A 19593-nucleotide genomic window follows, 5' to 3' on the forward strand; every position below is an offset into this window, starting at 1 on the left:
GTATTCAGCTTCTAAATAATTTTAAAATATTCAGCAATAATTTTTTTTTAAATTTGCCTTATTCAGCTACAGAAATGTTATAAATATTTTTATTCAGCTATTTCTATTCAGCGGAATTTATGTAACTTTTCATATTCAGCAAAAGAAATTTTTAAAAAATTTGTATTCAGCTCCAAAGTTTTAAATATATTTTTATTCAGCAATAGAAATTCAAATATTCAGCTAATAAATATTCTGTATTCAGCAAGTGAAATTTGAAAAATCTCAGCTATTCAGCTAAAAAAATTAGGGAAAACTTTGGATTCAGCTATCTACGAAATTTTGAACTATTTTTTGTAGTATTCAAATTATTTTAAACATTCATATTCAGCTACAGATAATTTTTCCATCTCAGCAATAATTTTTCATAATCTTTATATTCAGCAAAAAAAATGAAAAATTTTTATATTCAGCCATTGAAATTAAAAAAAACTTTCAGTACAGCTAAAAAAATTTCCTATATTAAGCAACCAAAATTTTAAAGTCTATATATTCAGCTAAAAAAAATGTAAAAATTTGGATTTAGCACTTGAAACTTTGAAAAGGCTTTATATTCCAATTTTTTTTTAAATATTCATATTCAGCTACAGAAATTTATAAAATTATTTTTGTTTAGCGAAAGAATTTAGAAAAAAAAATATATTCAGCAACAAAAATTTTTAAAATTTGTCTTATTCAGCTACAGAAATATTATAAATTTTTTATTCAGCGAAATTTATTAAATTATTCATATTCAGCAAAAGAATTTTTAAAAAATTTGTATTCAGCTATTAAATATTCTGCAGTCAGCAACTGAAATTTGAAAAATCTCAGCTAATTTTTTTTTAAATATAATTATTCAGCTATAGAAGTTTATTTTTTTTATTCAGCAATACTTTTTCTTGCAAAAAAGCAAAAAGAAAATAAAAAAATCTCAAAGAAATGAAAATAATCTTTACATAAAGCTAAGAAAATTTTTGTACTCAGCAGCCAAAATTTCTAAGCACCTATTTATATTCAGCTAAAAAAATTGTGAAAATTTGAATTTTCATGTTCAGAGATTCTTTTTAAATATTCATATTCAGCTACAGAAATTCAGCAATAAGAGAATTTAAAAAAAAATATATTTAGCAATAGAATTTTTGGAAAATTTTTATATTCAGCAAAAGAAATTTTTAAAATTATTTATTCAGCAACAATAATTTTGATTTATTCAGCAACATTTTTTTTAAATATTCATATTCAGCTACAGAAATTTATAAAATTCTTTTTATTCAGCAAAGGGGGTTTTCTAAAATCTTTGTATTCAGGAAAAGAATTTTGAAAATTTTTTATATTCAGCAAACGAAATTCTTAAATTTATTTATTCAGCAACAAAAATTTGAAATGTTTTCATATTCAGCAACTTCAAACTAAAACTAAAACTTTTTTCAATACAGAAAATTTCGAGTGTTAACCAATACAAAAAAAATTAACGGAAATACAAAAAGCAAAATTTCAAATCTTTGAACGCCTCTTGAGGTAAGTGACTGAATTTTACCATTTAAAAATAAATTTTTACCGTTATTTTCTCATACCTGCTTCTTATTCAATTAAAAAAATAATTTTTTAACACAAAATTTTGTAATCTTCATTCTTCTTACAAATATCTTACAATAAATAACAAGAAAATGCATTGTACGTCTCGCATACAATTTAAAAACAAAAAAAATTAACTTTGATTATAAATCCGAATCGCAGACGCCGAATTCGGTGAAATAACGAGCAAATATTCGTTATTTTGATGTTTGAATGCCACGAGCGATTCCATTCCGTCGAAGTAGCTGTAGTTGATCTGAATCCATCCATCGATGTAATTATACCGATAAATGTAGAAATGACCGTTTGTCATGATAATTGCCAAATGTGACTCGTCTCCGTTCATTTTGAAGGCTTGAACGGCCTTAACTCGCGCCTCAAATCGCAACGTTTGGAAGAATTGTATCTCCGGACCTTCTGCCGAGTCTCCCAACAGCTTGAAAATTGTCACAGCTTTTGAATTTTTCAGCGCCAGGCCAATCATTTTTTCGTTTCCAACGACAACAAGATCAGAAATTAAATTAAAACTGCCCGTGATGGTCTCCATTTGCTCGAATTTTTGCTCCAATTGGTTCAAATAATGGAATTCGATGCCTTTTTTCGATGTGACGACCAGCAAAACGTAGTTTTGGGTGGAAATTATTTTCGCATTGCTCGCTTCCTGGATGTCCAAGACTTGTTTGAGACCCCATTCATGCGATTTTGTGAGATAAATCACCTCGAAGGTGTGCACGTGATCGCTGCTGGCAGTCAAAAATCCCACAAAATGCTTATCTTGCACCGAAAAACAATTTAAACTCGATTTTAGGTCACCTTGGATGGGATAAACGAACGTCTTCTCATTCCACGTTAACTGTAAATCCTTTTGGAAGCGACAATTTGCGACAGGAACTTGCATTTTGAGCTTTATTGGAGACTCGAGACACATTTTTTGATGTTCCGCCGAATGTTTTCGCAGGAAAATCTTTCCGCCGTTCGTGATTTTGACCTCTAGTTGTTCGGGACAGTCCAAATTTGAGTCTGCCAGCAGTTCGGTATGACTTGGCACATCGACTTCGTCATTTTTGAACACTATGTCGAGGTCTGTGGCATAATCCAAGTACAAAAATCGCTTTGTAGGCACTTTACTTTGCACCGTTTCGCTCGTTGCTTGAACAATTTCTCTCAAATGAGGCACTGTGGGCAACATTTTATCCACACTCTTGGGTGCGACATGCAAAATTGCGTCAACCGGGCGTCCATCGATCGTTTCTGTCACAACAACGCCACCATGAGCGACTAAATTTGCGACATTCAGTGCTTCCAGGTACTCGACCGAGTCTAATTTGACGTTATTTTGGATGATTTCAGAGAATTCGAGACCATTCAAGTTCAAAACGGTGACAGGTCCGTTGAGATTTAAAGCTTCGTGGATGACTTTCTTGCCAGTTATGACTTGCGTTGTTGGCCAATTGCGGTAAACGAGCGATTCTTGGGGGATTCCGTTGATGAAGGGAATGTGATTGTTGCCGTAGATGCCGAGAGATTGGAAGGTGAGAGATCCGTAAATTTCTTGAGGAGGGCCGTAAATGCGAACGCGATTTTTTAGAAGATGGTCCAGGGAGAGATTGTTCACGTTTTCAACGATTAAGTCGTTGACGACCTGAAAAGTGAGGAAAAATTTATTAGAAATGTTAATGAAAAAATATTTGTCAACAAAAATTTGATTAAAAATAATTTTAATTTTTTTTTCGATTTTTTTTTTCAAAATACCAAAAAGAGCGGAAAAATATAAGATTTCAATAAAAATTTAAAAATGTCACATTTTGACAATTAAAAATTTGACAAATGTCAAACCAAATTAACTAAAAATTTGATTTTTGAACGAAATTTTTAAATTTTTTATTAGTTTTTTATTTAAATCGTCTTTAAAAAAAATTAATAAACGAAATTTTTGACAAAATTCTAAAAACTGTCTTTAAAAAAATTTAAAAAATTGAAAAATTTTGCTATCTTTTAAAATTAAAATTGAAATTTATTCAAATTAGGTAATTTAAAAAATTTAAAACTAAAAATTTTACAAAATTTTAGAAAATTCTCTAATTTTTTTGTTATTTTTTTTGAAAATTTGAAAGCTGTCAAAAATTTATTAAACTTTTGATTTTTTGCAACTTTTTTTTTGAAATTTTGAACTAATCGTAAAAGATAAAAAATAACCTATAAAAAAAATTATTTAAAATCCTGAAAATTTTGTATTTTGTCAAAATTTTTTTATGAAAATGCAATTTTTGTAAATTTTGAGGACTAATTTGAATGAAAAATCTTAAAAATCAATTTATAAAAAAATTTAATAAAATTTATAAAAATCTGTCATCTCTTTTTATTGCTTCAAAAAGTGACAGCTGTCAAAACTTTTAATGAAAAAATTATTTTTAAAATATTAGAATATTTTTTTAACAATTTTTTTAATTAAAAATGACTCAAAAAAGCCGAGAAAAAGTCTTAATTTTAAATTAAATAAAAATTGAATTTCTTAAAAAAATTATTAAATGAATTTTTTTGTCAAAATTTTGAAAACTGTTAAATTTGTCAACTATCCTGTCAAAAATTTTTATAAATTTGGAAATTTTTGTTATTTTTTTAAATAAATAATGTTTTTACTTAGTTAAAAAAAATTGTTAAATTTATTCAAATTAATTTAGAACTAAAAATTTTGGCAAATTTCAGAAAATTTTCTCATTTTTGTTGTTTTTCAAAATTTGACAGCTGTCAAAAATTTTTATTAATTTTTTTGAATTTTTGAACTAATTTTAAAAGATTTTTTTTTAGTAAAAATGACCTTAAGCAAAAAAAAATTATTTAAAATCCTGAAAATTTTATAAATCTGTCAATTTCTAAGAATTCTAAAAATTTTAGTTATCAAAATTTTTTTATGAAAATGCATTTTTTTTTGTAAATTTTAAGGACTAAAAATGTAAAATTCGAATGAAAAATCTTAAAAATTAATTTAAAATTAAAATTTATAAAAATCTGTAATCTTTGTTATTGCTCCAAAAAGTGACAGCTGTCAAAATTTTAATATAAAATTAATTTTTTTAACATTAAAATATTTTCAAACAATTTTTTAATTAAAAATGACTCAAAATTAACAACAGATAATTCTTAAGAAATTAAAAAAAATGTAATTTGTCACATTTTTCATCTTTTAAACCCTTCATATAGACTTGCCCATTAAAACAACTCACCTGTAATTGATTCAAATAAACATTTTCTAATGGTCTTCCATCCTTTTCGAATGCCACATTTGCTAAATGCACGCCATTTACGAGTCCAAGTACATTTAAGTCGCCAATAATTGGCTTCTCGAGGAATATTTTCTTCTCTGTCACATAATTTACTTGATTTTTCCTGTAAATCGTATTATTTAGAGCAACGACATCCACTTCATTGACATAATTCGAGTCCAATTTGTACTGCACGACGGCAAAATTCACGTAAACTCCGTCAATAAACTTTTTTGGACCAAAAACGAGCTGTTTTGGTTCCGGCGAATTGTATTTCAGGGCATCTGCATGCACGTTTAATATGTTAATCCCGTTAATGAGTTCAGATTTTGCTTTTTTCAGGTAAGGTCTGTTAACAAATTCAACTTTTCCGTGAATTTGAAGGTCATTGGTGACAGTAACGGCTTCCGTGAGGATGTCAGTGAACTTTGACTTGAAGTTCATCGGGTAGAGAAGGGTTTTTTCGCATGTCAGACTGTTGTAGAGCTTCACAGACGGGTTTTCGATGGAATGGAGTAAGAATCCGACGTCATGTGGAAGATTTCCTTTGCAATCCGTGAGTGCCTGGAACGATTCGACTGTCAAATCTGAGTAAATATCCAACACTGGAAGCTCCGAGTTCAGTAAATCCATCGCAGAAACGTCATTCAAATAATTTACAGCCAAATATTTCGTCCTCAGATAGTCAAGACGCCAATTTCCGGTGACAAGTTGCTCGCCATTGACCGTTAAAGCTGAATTTTGCCACACTTGCAAATCGTATTCGTTAATTTTGTTCGTCCAGATGCCATTTTTGACTCGTAATCCATTTTTGAACGTTTTTTGTCCATTTAATACGCAATTTCCGTCTTTTTTCACGAGATTATTGAACAAATAATTCACTTCGACGCCATTAATGAAGTCAACTTGCAACTCGTGCTCGAAAAATGCGTTCTCACTAACCCGAATATTCCGCACGCTCGTCGAACTGTTGAGCACTGAATAGACATTTGACAAAAATTGATCGAAACGGATCCCTTGCATCTCCTTTACGTCCAATTCTCGCACCCGAACATCCCCAAATTCGACATAGTCCAAGTCGAAGGGCTCATTGACGTACACAGCTCGCGACAAAAGTGCTTCCACGTCAGTTCCGTTGTAGTTGTGGACCTTGAAGTGATTGTCGGCGACCAAATCTCCGAGAATTCGAGCCATTTGGAGTCTTTTTGGGCCTTTGAAATGCAAGTCAAGGGCGGATTTTGGTACCAAATTGGCCATTTCTTGTCCATTTACGGTGACGGTATGCAATGAATCGACAGTAAGTTCGCCGTCGAATCGTAAAGTGCCTTGCAAGTCGAGAGAATCTCCGCGACGAACGCAGTTACGACTGATTTGAACGAGTTTGGAGCTTTTATCGGACTCGGGAACGATGTTGCCAGGCACGTGCGTGTGTTTGAACACGAGACGGGATCGTTTTGGAGACTCAGATGTGGGATGAACCATCAAATAATCGGAAGCGGGATGCTGGTTTACTGTCGAAGTGAAGAGTTGAGGCACGGAAACGACACTGTGGAATTTGAATGAAGGAATTTCCTGAAAAAAAGGAAAAATTGATAAGAAAATTTAAAAAAATTGTTCAAAATTTAAATTTGAAGGTTTTAAATTTTGCAAAATGAGAAAATAAGGGCGAATTTTTTTTTTAATTGAAATTTTATCGAAATTTAGTAATTTTTGGTCTGCTAAAATTTTAAGCTCATGGTTAAAATTTCAAAAAATTCAAAAAAAAAAAAAATTGTGAAAATTTAAAACTGATAAAATTTTTCTAAAAAATTAAAATAAATGAATTTTAATGTTAAATTTTTTTATTAAAATTTTCGGATAAATATTTATCACAAAGTTAATTCTCAAATTTTGATTAAAATTTGAAAAATTTTTTGTTGAAACTTCAAAATGTAAATGATGAAGATAATTAAATTTTAAGATAAAGTTTTAAAAATTCTTTCAAAAATTGAAATTAAGATGAATGTCAATTTGAAAAAAAACCGTTAAAGGAAAAAATCAATTTTTTAAATATTTTATTTTCTTGAAAAATAAAAATTTTGAAAATTTAGAAAAAAAAAAAGACAAAAAATTATGAAAAAAAATTTAACCGATTAAAAAATTTAGGCCGCTAAAAAATTTTTTCAAACTTTTTGTCCCAAAAAATTTTCCTTATTTGAAAAACTTTTTCATTTAAAAATTGAAATTTAAAAATTTAAGAATTAAATATTCAATCAATTGAAAAATTTAATTTAAAAAACAAAAAAAAAAAAATAAAAAAAATTTTAAAAAATAAATTTAATTTTTTTCGAAAAAATTAAAAATTTGACAGAATGAAAATCAAAAATTTTTTAAAAATAAATTTTATCAAAAGTTTAAAAAAAAAAATAAATTTTTTAAAAAAAATTCCTTGAAAAATTTGAAAAAAACGGTCATTTTTGAAAAAAAACTTTTTTTTTAAATTTAATTTGGATAATTTTTCAAAAAGTTTAAACTAAAATTTTTTTTTTCAAAATTTTGAAAAAATTTTTCCTAAAACTTTTTATTTAGGTACATGATCAAAATTCGAAAGTCCTAACAGTAAAATCTTAAAAATTTTTAAATTTTTTGAAAAAAAAAACAAAAAAAAAATATTTAAAAATCAAAAATAAACAAGTTGTCATTTTATGAAATTATCAGTTAAAACTTAAATAAATTTTTGTTCAAAAATTCAAGTAAAATTTTGACAGATGTCAATTTAAAAAATTAACCGTTAGATTTCAAAAGCTAAATTTCTGTCAAAATTTCTTTTTAAAAAATAAAAACAAACTAAAATTTAATGAAAAATCATGCAAAAAATCTACTCACTTGACTTTTATCATCAACCCAATAACTTTCATCGACAGCCATCGTAAAAGGTCTATTTCCCACAAGAACTTTCGTGTGTTCTGAATCCGTTCTAACTCTCCTCAGCGTCAACGATCCTTGCAAAATCACTTCACCGGTATAAAATTGAAGCAAATCCTCCTTTCTGGTACCCACAACATGCCGCCCATTCGCTACATCTTCCTCCGTCAACTGAATCCCGCTTGTAACATTCATCTTAGCGATCGCCACATGAGCTAAAATATCAAAAATTTAAAAAATCCATCAAAAAATCGTAAAAACCTTACATCTTATGTGATTTTCCTGTCCTTGCAACGCCACATTTTCCTTAAAATTGATGCCATTAACGGTTTTGGTGGTAATTGAGGGCGCGAAAAACTGATTTATCCAAATTACGGAGCTGATTTGTTGATCTCCGTTCTTCGTTAGGAGGTCCCCGACCGGAAAATTGTTCACCGCGTTAACGTTTAGTTGTCGCACGATTGAATTTCGCTTCAAATAGAGATCGCCGTTGATGTGATATGATTTTTTTAGGTCACTAGCACGTTCTAAATTGGTCCAAGGCAGGCTATTGACGCGATTGAAGCGAATTTTATCGACTGTGACGTCGTGTGGGAGGGATTTGAAGCCATCTTCTCCTTGAACGGCGCGGAAAGAACGATGTTTTGGCAGATCTGTGACCTGAACTTCGTTAATTTTCTTCACTTTTAACGTTTTTGTGGTCACGTGGTTGAACGTTTTGGCTCCCGTAATAATTTCCGAAGAGCCTTGATGCACGACGTCGTTCAAATTGATGTTATTAATGACATTTTTCGTCAAATTCAGGCCATTTAGGGTCTCAAAAGTGCCCGAATTGACCACAGAAGTCACTTTTGAAGTACTTTTCAGGAGCAAATCTTTGAATTCCGGGCCGTCGTAATGCAAATTCTTCACAATGAACTTGGTTGTTTTGTAATCCGGCTTAAAAGCGCGCTTGTAACGTCTCTCGGTGGGGTTCAAATGACTCATCAGTGCCCCGAAACGAACATTAATTCCCACAATTTCATGCAAAATCTCATCCGCAGTCGATTTTATCGATTCCTCGACGTGAACATTCGCATTTATCTCGCCACTTGCGATACGCAAAGGTCCATCGACCGTTACCGGTGCTTGAATAGTCGCTGGCATATCGCGTCGCAGCACCGCTTTGGCAACGTCATCAATCTCCCGCATAATCTCGCCTTTGCTTTCGAGCAAGAATCGTAATTCGTTCATTTTTTCCTTTATGACGTCTTGTTCGGCGGTGAATTTTGCCGTTTCGCCGACAATCTGCTCCTGATTGATTTCCATTTCGATCATTTGAATATTCAAATGAGACGGATAGCGATAGAATAAGATGAGAAATTTCGCCTGCGATGTCGTGATAAACGAGATTTTGTACAGAAATGACGTCGGAATGTGCGTCGTGCTCAGCGACTGCGTGAGGTCCGCATTGAGGGAGAATACGAGTGTGTCGGGCAATTGAATGCCAAGCAGCGAGTTATCGGAATGGATTGCCAGTGTATGCGTGAATTTGCGATCGATTTGATGGGCCTTGGAGAATTTTCCTTGTTCGTATTTGTGGATGAAACAAACGTCTGAAATAGAGAAGGAAAATATAAAAAAAATCATTTTAACCACGTGGTTTTATATTTTTTTTTTCATTCAAAAAATTTCAAACCACATGGTTTGAAATATTTTTAAACCACGTTTGAAAAAAATTTTTTAAACCACGTGACTCAAAAAAAAACCACGTGATTTAAAAAAAATTTCAAACCACGTGACTTAAAAAAAATGTTAAGCCACGTGACTTGAAAAATTTTTTAAACCACGTGACTTGAATTTTTTTTAAACCACGTGATTTCAAACCACGTGATTTCAAAAATTTCAAACCACGTGATTTAAGAGAATTACAAAGCTAAACCACGTGAGTTGAATTATTTTTAAACCTCGTGATTTGAAAAATTTTTTAAACCACGTGACCTGGAAAATTTCAAACCACGTGACTTCAAAAAATTTCAAACCACGTGACTTGAATTATTTTTAAACCTCGTGATTTGAAAAATTTTTTAAACCACTTGACCTGAATTTTTTTTTAAACCACGTGACTTCAAAAATTTCAAACCACGTGATTTCAAAAATTTCAAACCACGTGACTTCAAAAATTTCAAATTTCAAACCACGTGACTTGAATTATTTTTAAACCTCGTGATTTGAAAAAATTTTAAAACCATGTGACTTGAATTTTTTTTTAAACCACGTGACTTCAAAAATTTCAAACCACGTGATTTCAAAAATTTCAAACCACGTGACTTCAAAAAATTTCAAACCACGTGACTTGAATTATTTTTAAACCTCGTGATTTGAAAAAATTTTAAAACCACGTGACTTAAATTTTTTTAAACCACGTGACCTGAAATTTTTTTAATCCACGTGACTAATACCACATTTTTTCTTCGAAATGCGGTTAAAATAAGTGGAAACGCCTGGTTGAACGAGTTGTTCAATAATAATTAGCCATGTTTGTGAAATGCACCGAAAACAAAATATTGCAATAACATGGAAAAACAAACACATAAAGTAAATAAATCAATAGACTGTTCAAACTATCAATTGATGGAGAACCAGTTCGCATTGTTTACGTTACTAAATAGAAATGCTCGGTTTTGGGGATTCCAAATTTCATGAAAAATTAAAGCTCGGGAATTTTTGAGAAACAAGTTTTGAGAAATTTTGGATAATTTTCAACAAAAAAATTATTAGTTTTTAGCTTTTAAAAGTAAATCAATAAAAAAACTAAGCGCTTTAGTATATTTTTATAGATCCTTTATTACTCGAAAATTTCAAAAACTAAAAAAAGTTGAAAATTTTTTGAAAGAAAAATTAAGAGCTAACTCTGGAAATTTTTACATGATTTTCTGAAACAAAAATTGAAACTCACTTTCGACTCATCAGAAATGATTTAGTGAAAAATCTGAGAAGTTTGGTATAAATTTGACTGATAAATTCAGCAATAAGAAAAGAGCTAAAAAATTTTATAGTTAAAAATCAGGAGCTAACTTATTGATTTTTCAATTTAGTTTCAAAAATCAAAGCAAAATTGATATTTTTGATTATTTTTAACGATTCAAAAGAAAAACTAATAGAAAATCGATAAGATATCTAAAAATTCTGAGTTTAAATAAATTTTTTCATCGAAACTCCTTCTTCGAGCTTCAAAAACTCCGATAAATTAGAAACCCCATATACTCACTTTTAGAATAACAAGCCAAAATGTAGTGAATATCTTTCACTGTGAATGCGTGCACCGCTTCCATGCCGAAGAACATGTATTGCAGCAAGTCAAGCTTCCCATTAGATGCCACATGATAGACGTTTGCCTTTGTTTTCGTATTTAACCGACTGCCATGCGATACGGCGACTATCAGCGGGTCTTCCGCAGATTTCAAAAAGAGCATTTCGTCACAAACAAAGGTTTCTTGTTCATTCTGCTTGATGAAATGGGAGTTTTGCCATTTGTACAAACTACAAAAAAAAAGTTGAAAAAATTTTTAAATTTATTGAGAAACTTAAAGAAAAAATCGGAACTCACATAATTTTTCCAACGGCTTTGTTCATCGCTAGTGTCACGATAAGGAAAACTTGGTCACTTTTGATCAGTAATTTGCATTTCCTCAGTTTGTTGTTCGGAAAGACCAAGCGTTGGATGTTGCGTAACGCCGGTGTTTGAGGCAGCTTAACATACACATTGTAGTGATCTCCCTCGCGTACGAGCACAATTAAAAGTTCGTGCCATGTTATGAGCTATAATTAACATTTAAAAAAGTTTTTTCATTTAATCGTCGTTCATAACAACGAATCAGAGCAACATTGTGAGAAAATTAAGTTATGCGGGTTTTTTTCCTTAATTTTGATTTTTTGAAGAAAAAACCAGAAATTTAAATATAAAATAAAATAAAAATAAATCAAAAATAGAAAAAATAAATAAATTATTCATATTTTTATATTTTGAGGAAATAAACAAAAAATATCAATTTTTTTTTAAATTTAATTTTAATTCATAAATTTTATTTAATTAGAATTATTTAAAAAAAATTTAGTAAATTAAAATAATTATTAATTTTTAATTAATTAAAAATAAATAAATTAATTAAATTTTTAATTATTAAATTAAATTATTTAATTAATTTAATTTATTTTATTTAAAAATTAAATTTTTATTAAATTAATTTAATTTTTAATTTTCATTGATTTTTATTTGATTTTTTTAATTTTTTTTTAAATTTAAATTAAATTTAAAAAAAAAAATATTTAAATATAACTCATTTTTTAAAAACAAAAAAAAATTGAATTAAGTGAAAAAATTAAATAAAAAATTAATTAAAAAATTGAATTTCTCAAAATTTTAAAATTAATTAAAAAGTCGAAAATTCATGCTTTTATATTTTTTTAGCTTGCGAGACAAAAATTTCTCACTATTCCTTAAAGCTTTTATTTTCGCGAAAACATCCACCAAAAAGGATGAATAAAGTCACTCCCGTATAAAAAAGTAATAAAACACCCATTAACTTACATGCGCTTCCCCAATTTCCTCGTGCGTATCCTCGACAACGGCAATTCGCTCAAACTGTGCGCCATTCTCGCCCAAATCCACGCGTACAATCGCCTGATTATGCAGAAAATAGACATCATTTTCGTAATCCACGTCAATCAACTGGAGACTGTCTTCCGCATTAACGCTATAATTGAGTTGTCGCAGCGCCGCATATCGAAAAGTAATTGGATGTTGTTCCTGGAGTTGTGTCTCCTCCTGCGGGACACGAGCACTTTGGGGATATTCGGTCGTCATCAAAACTTCGCTTTCACGGAAAACCGGACGAAAGTCGTAATCTGGTGGATACGCAGGTAGATAAGGCGGCATTACGTCGTAATCGCCATACGAGGGAAAGCCAGCAATAAAAGGCGACGGTAATGAGTAATGATCAAAGTTTCCAACTTCACGTACACGCTTGAGATAATCGCTCACGTAGACATCCGTAACTTTTTTATTAACATCGATTGTTTGACTGACAGTCTGTGTGTGTGGGAAAAAGCAAAGTGATTAAAAAAGTTTGGATGAATTTTAACTTTTGGGGCAGAACTTTTACTTCTGTTATCGATTACCTTTCTGAGAAATCGAAATTAGTCATTTGTCACGTGCTTCAATTCAAAACAGAATAAAAGCAAAATAAAAAATATTTTAAAAAATGTTGAAAAAGGTGAAGTTTAGGAAAACATTTTTTTTTCAAAAAATAAAAATAATAAATAAAAAAAAAAAATAAATAAATAAATAATAAAAATAAAATTAAAAAAATAAATAAATAAAAATAAAATAAATAATTAAAAATTATTTTTTTTAAACTTTAACTTTTTAATTTTTATAAAATTTAAAATTAATTTTCTATATTAAATATCTTAAATTTTTGAATTAAATTCATTTCAAATTATTTCATAAAATTCCATAAATTTAAAGAATATTTTTTTTTTAATTCATTATTCAGAAACAATTTTGAAAATCTGAGAAATTTAGAAAAAAATTAAGAAATGAAATGCGGACATTTAAAAAATTGAAAAAAAGAGCTGGAAATATCTCAAAACTAAAAAAATGGAGCTAACTTTTTGTAATTGAAAACTAAATTTGAAAAATAACGTCTTAAAATCAACTTAATAGAAAAACTGATGAATTTAAATATTTTTTTTAGAAAGAAGAACAAAAAAAAAATCTAAAAATATTCAAATTTATTAAAAAAAATTATAACAAATTGAAATGAAAATTTTTATACTTAAAAAATATTTTTAATAATTTATAAATAAATTTAAATCAAATAAATTTAAAATAAATAAATTTAATTTTTAGTAATTTTCAATCGAAAGTTTTGAAATTTTTAGAAATTTTTACGAAATTTAAAGAAAAAATATTTTTTTACTTTTAAAAATAATTTAAATAAAAAACTGACGATTTTGATTCAAAAATTTGTCAAAAAAATTTATAAAATGAAAAAATGTCACAATTTGATGAATTTTAAAGTTGATTTCTAAAAAAATAATTATCAACACTGAACAAAAATTTTCAAATGAAAAATCTACCAAGATAAGACTTTTCTTAAAACTTCAAATCGTGACAGAACGAAAAAAGTAAAATTCAATAAAAACACACAAATACAAAAAAAAGCGAAAAAAAGTTCCTTACCTGCTTAACAATGTGTGGCAAAACGAGTAAAATGCACAAATTATATAACAATACGAGAAAAAGTTTGTTGCCTCGTCTACAAATTTTATAAGATGCCGTATCACAGTTTAAAGTTGCCATTTTCACTTTTCCAGAACATTTATTGCATGTGATTTGTATTTTTTTTTGTGTCTGTCTCCTTTGCTGCTTGTAAAAATTGCAGAATAATAGGAGAGGTGCATGTTGCACGATGGAATTAAAATGCTGAATTTTGCAGTATTTGCTGTCTTGCACGTGAATCTGCTTTATTTAACATTTTTTCCGATAATACTTAATGTGTGAGCAATGCCGTAGAACGTTTCTAGTTTCTTTATTTATGTTTCAGAGCCTTATTTATTTTGTGATTTTTTTATTTGGAATTTTCGAGCGTAATTGAAATTTATCATCGTTTATCGCGTAATCTCGTGAGCAAGAAAACCGAAAAAAAAAACATAAATGCACAACAAGAGATTTTTGCGAATTCGCTGCACGTACAAAGTAATTTCACTTTACATTTTTTTTTTATTTAAAAAGCAGATTCAAGTGTGACAATGTGGCATGAAAATATTTTAGAAGCAAGATAATGAGACAATTTATCGGGCAATTAGAGTCTCGAGCAAAATTTCTGCATTCTAATTCCACGTCGGGATTTATTTATCTTTACCTTTTCACGCAATTTCTGCAGGATTTCTTTTAAGGTTCTTTTTTTATGTTCTCTTTGTTAATTTACACACAATAATATTACGTGCACGTGCTTTCAAGTTTAATTACAGACTGGCATTGAGTGGAGTGTGTGAGATATGCGGATGCGTATTTGTGTATTTATGGGAGACGAAGAATTACTGTTATCTCGATAGTGAGGGGTAGTGCACGAAAACGCAACATCAACTCGTTAATAGTAGATTTTGGAAAAAAGTTGACTTTGCTGAATTAAAAAAATATGAAATTCGCTGAATTGACAAAATTTTAAACTTGCTGAATTGTTAAATTTTAGAATTTGCTGAATTGACAAATTTGATAATAAGCTGAGTTGAAGAATTTTGAGGAAATTTTGGAAATTTTAGATTTTAGAAATTTTTGAATTAAGAATTTTTAAAATTTGCTAGAATTGAAAAATTTTGAATTTGCTGAATTGACAAGTTTTTAGTTTTGCTGATTTAAAAAAATTAAGAATTTACTAAATTGGCTAATTAAAAAAGAAATAGGTTTTTGATTTCGCTGAATTGACAAATTTTGGAATTTGCTGAATTGTCTGAATTAAAATTTGTTGAATCAAATTAGGAATTAGTTGATTTTATCGATTTTCTTGTTTTCCCAGTTGCTGAATTTTCGGAATTTCAAAATTTGCTGAATTTCGATCAGCTGAATTTATACATTTTCGAATTATAAAATTGGAAGAACTTACAAATTTTATTTAAAAACCTTAAACCTGTTAAATCTTTCAAATTTGGTGAAATAAAATAAATTAGAATTTGCTGAATTAAGATGTTCTCAAAATTTGCTGAATTGGTTAATTCAAATTAATTGCTTTTAATTGCTGAATTGACAAAAATCAAGTTTGCTGAATTGACAATATTTTGAATACGCTGAATATGCAGATTTTCAAATTTTTTAGGTAAAATCACTTAAATTTAGTGAAGTGATTAATTTTAGAGTTTGCTGAATTGAAAAGTCTCGAAATTTGCTGAATTGAAAATTCTCGAAATTTGCTGAAATCAATAATTCTCGAAATTTGCTGAATTAAAAAAAATTGATAACAATGAATTATTTGGTTTGGACCTGATTTCGTAACATACCCCTTTACGACAACTGATAAACATTAGGGTAAATATTCAATTTTTATTATCTCCAAATTAATTCAAATAACTAAATCTTTTATTCTCCCGCTTAAGTAGCTGTATCCCATCATTCGTACTCAGTATCGATGGCACTTCACTAATTAGTGGTCTACTTCTTCGGCGTCGCAAAACATACCACAATGCCCACATCGCAACAATGCCCAACAACGTAATTGTTAGAATTAGCAAAATTGTTAGCGATTTTGTGCTGTCAGCATCATGAATGTCGTCGTCGTCATATCTCCTTTGATATCGTCGCTGTAAGCCTAACGGATGGTACAACGTTAAATTGTGCACCCAGTCATTCGGCAAATCCACAATTATAATTGGACTATCAAAATCACAGTCATCCGTGTTATTCACCTTGAGACATTCGTAAATAATGCCGTCAAGAAACCATTGATTTGCGTTTTGAATTGTGTAGTATCCGGCACCATCGAGCCCATCTAATTCAAGCCATGTCAAGCCGTTTTTGCTGATGCCACAGAAATGGCTTTCATTGAAAGTTGCTTTTGAAGTGCCATTTTTTACGGAAATACAGTCTTTAATGGACATTGACGTCATGTTGACACGATTTAAAACGACGTAATCTTCATGAAATTTCTTTTCAAAACCAATTACGGAACCATGATCGAAGTCAAATGTTGCTTTGTCGTTTGGAGACAAACAAGCGGGAACAAAATCTGGATCACTTATTCCATCTTCAAGGAATATCAAGGCTAAAGAGTCGTTTTTAACGGCATTTCTGACACGGAAATCTACAAAGAAAATAAATTATTAGTGAATATTGGAAGAAAGTTCAGGTAAGTGAGAGATGTCAATTTTTTTTTTAAATTAAAATTTTGGATAATTTTAAAATTATTTATCGATTTGCTGAATAAACTGTACTTAAAGATTTTCGAATTAAAAATTATTAATTCAGCTAAATTTAAATTATTGCTGAATTTATAAACCAGCTGAATTGTTAAAATTAAAAATTGCTGAATTGATTTTTCCGACATATGCTGAATTGACAACTTGCTGAATTTAAAACTTGCTGAATTAAAAACTTGCAGAATTGAAAAATTTGCTGAATTAAAAACTTGCTGAATTAAAAATTTGCTGAATTAAAAACTTGCTTAATCAAAAAACTTGCTGAATTAAAAATTTGCTGAATTAAAAACTTGCTGAATTAAAAACTTGCTGAATTAAAAATTTGCTGAATTAAAAATTTGCTGAATTAAAAATTTGCTGAATTAAAAACTTGCTGAATTAAAAAGTTTAAAATTCGCTTAAAAATAAATTTTTGAATTTGCTGAATTGAAAATTTTGATTAAAAAAATCAAGTTTTGAGATATTTTATGTTATTTACGGCTAAAAATGAATCAACTTGACTGAAAGATTGATTGAAATGACACCTGTGAATTTTCTTTACGATTACTCAATTTAATCAAACTCTTACTTTTATTGTTGTACGTTTCAATTCTCATCTCAAAACTATGCTCTGAGAGACAATTTGCTGCCGTGACTCCCTCTGATCTCGTTATCATCGTCACTGTGCATCGATATTTATTTCTCACGTACAACGAAGCTATCCACGGCCATATTTTCGAGTCGAGACGATCTTCATCCAGCTTTACAATGTCAACTCTTTGACTCGACTCATCAACATGGGGAACACCACACTTTATCGATTTCAATCCTTTTTCATCGTACTCAATTTCTTCCGATACTCTTTTAATTAATTCACTCGGCGCCTTGAATTTAAAGTCAAAACTGAATAATTCTCCCTTACGAACTAAAAATTATTTAAAAAAAAAGATAAAATTTAAAAAGCAGGAAATTGAAAAGACTCGAACTTGCCATTTTTATCTTCACAGATGACTTGATAGTCCAATTCAATGCTGACAATTTTCAAAATTGATTTTTGGAATTTACTCGGAAACGACACATTAATGGCTACATTATTGCCATCCAAGATATCCAGTAAGACATGGTAATGGCTCTTTTGCAATTCAAAATTGATGATGGGACGTCCATGTACCTTTTTTGCACGAACAAAAGAGATTTATTATGAATGTTTTTTGCCTAAATTGAGTAATAATTGTCGCACCTTGAAACTTTTCTCGTCAAAGAGAAAGACGGCGGTAACGTCAAAACCCCACATCTGTTTCCGACTTACGCCAAACTCAATTAGCCCACTCCATTTGGTGCCGTTGACGTCGGCGGTATCATCGAGAAGTTGTTGAAAATACGACGAACAGTCATTAGTCTCCGGCATGACATTGGCAGCGCAGCCACCACCACTGCTTATCATCAGAACGAGATACGTGACGATTGAAAAGCGATTTTTAAATGCTGGAATACAATTACGAATGTGGCAGAAAAGCTGTGACAACATTATCTCCAATTAATGGTAATTAATGCTAATAATTTTTTAATTGTCTTTTTTTTTGTCTAGAATTCAATCTGAATATAGCAAAGTTGTCTACTACACTGAAAAATGTTGAAGAGAATCTTTTTTTTTACTCGCATGCTAGACGTACGTCTGGTTTATTTATATTAGTATTTTGGGCGATCTGTTTTTATTAATTGAGATTTTGTCTCTGTTGTGTACATCGCAGTGTTCAAAAATAAAATGTCAACAATAAACAAGAGTTGCTCTGGTATGCATATCAAAATTGTATGAATGAAGTGCCTCTCACGAACACAAACATTTGCTGAAGGAAAATTTTGTTATTTAGATAAATTCTCGTGCATTCTCTCTCTCGGGTTGCCATACATTTTCCGATGATGGAGGTGTCTGGTAAGTAATTTCATTAAATTTGTTTTAAAGTTTTAACAAATTGATTAGATTTTGGTTTTTAGAATTCATTGAAAAATACAAAGCAAACTTCAAGTATTTAAGTAAAATTTTATTTTAACTAAAATAATGTTTTCTAGAAAATTTCTGTATGGTAATTCCAGGAAAAATGAGAGCCATATATGGATTTAATATTCAGCATCAGAAAATTTTATTCTGTCAAAGGCTTAGATTTCACAAAAGCATAATAGTCACATGTCTCTCAAAATACAACCAGATATTCACAGAAACAAAGCACAGAACTACCTTCAAAAACTCCAAATACAGTGTAAAGAAGTTCATACTACAAAACAACCTATTATGGTAAGTTTAATTGAGTTAGCGAATGTTGAGTAGAAATATTGTAGAAGGAAAGGAAGAATGTTGTTAGTAGTAGTTAGTAGTAGTAGAAAAATGTTAGTAGTAGTTAGTAAGAAGAAAGAAAGTAATGAAGATAGCAAGGAAGGCAAATAGCAAGTTAGTCGTCATCCGAGTGTCTTCAGAGTGAGCCGTGAAATAAATATTTGAAGTCCAAATCACGTGGTTTCATTTTATGAAGTTAAATATAAAACAGCGAAAAACAATCTTTTCATTCGACATAACAGCCAAAGGCTAGTTCGGTCACCAAATTTTGTTGATATGAATGTAATAAACAAATTAATGTTTGTAAGAAAACAAGAAAACAAATCAAATTGGATGTGGAAGCTTAAAAAGGCAATGCGAAAAAAAGCCACATAAAGGAAAAGTCATAGAGAGCAATTACAAACGGATTTAGAGAAGAGATGACAAATGAGGATTGTTGCGGCATCCCACATGACGTCATTCATCTCTTCTTGATCTCTTCAATTTTTTAGAACATCCGACTGAACTTTCCCAACTGTCGTCGCTTCCGAACAAGTCCGAGCGCTTATATGAAATGTTTCTTTC

At 29.7% G+C, this 19593-nt stretch overlaps 2 protein-coding genes across 2 annotated transcripts; both read right to left on the minus strand.

Annotated features, from left to right (window-relative positions):
- Positions 1 to 1639: 1639 nt before the first annotated feature.
- Positions 1640 to 14775, minus strand: LOC134834483 (uncharacterized). Its single transcript, XM_063849180.1, has 9 exons — positions 14672 to 14775; positions 13990 to 14172; positions 12334 to 12834; positions 11353 to 11564; positions 11014 to 11285; positions 8030 to 9358; positions 7725 to 7978; positions 4821 to 6431; positions 1640 to 3238 (listed from the first exon to the last, which is right to left on the minus strand). Exons 2-9 carry the CDS (start codon positions 14107 to 14109, stop codon positions 1730 to 1732), a joined length of 5808 nt encoding a protein of 1935 aa, XP_063705250.1. The 5' UTR covers positions 14110 to 14172; positions 14672 to 14775; the 3' UTR covers positions 1640 to 1729.
- A 1085-nt stretch (positions 14776 to 15860) lies between these two features.
- LOC134835405 (uncharacterized) lies at positions 15861 to 18141 on the minus strand. Its single transcript, XM_063850281.1, has 4 exons — positions 18007 to 18141; positions 17688 to 17868; positions 17287 to 17622; positions 15861 to 16603 (listed from the first exon to the last, which is right to left on the minus strand). The coding sequence occupies exons 1-4, from the start codon at positions 18139 to 18141 to the stop codon at positions 15861 to 15863; spliced, it is 1395 nt and encodes a 464-aa protein (XP_063706351.1).
- Positions 18142 to 19593: the final 1452 nt, after the last annotated feature.

The sequence above is a fragment of the Culicoides brevitarsis genome, chromosome 3 (genome assembly GCF_036172545.1).
Source record: "Culicoides brevitarsis isolate CSIRO-B50_1 chromosome 3, AGI_CSIRO_Cbre_v1, whole genome shotgun sequence".
Classification (NCBI taxonomy): Eukaryota; Metazoa; Arthropoda; class Insecta; order Diptera; family Ceratopogonidae; genus Culicoides; species Culicoides brevitarsis.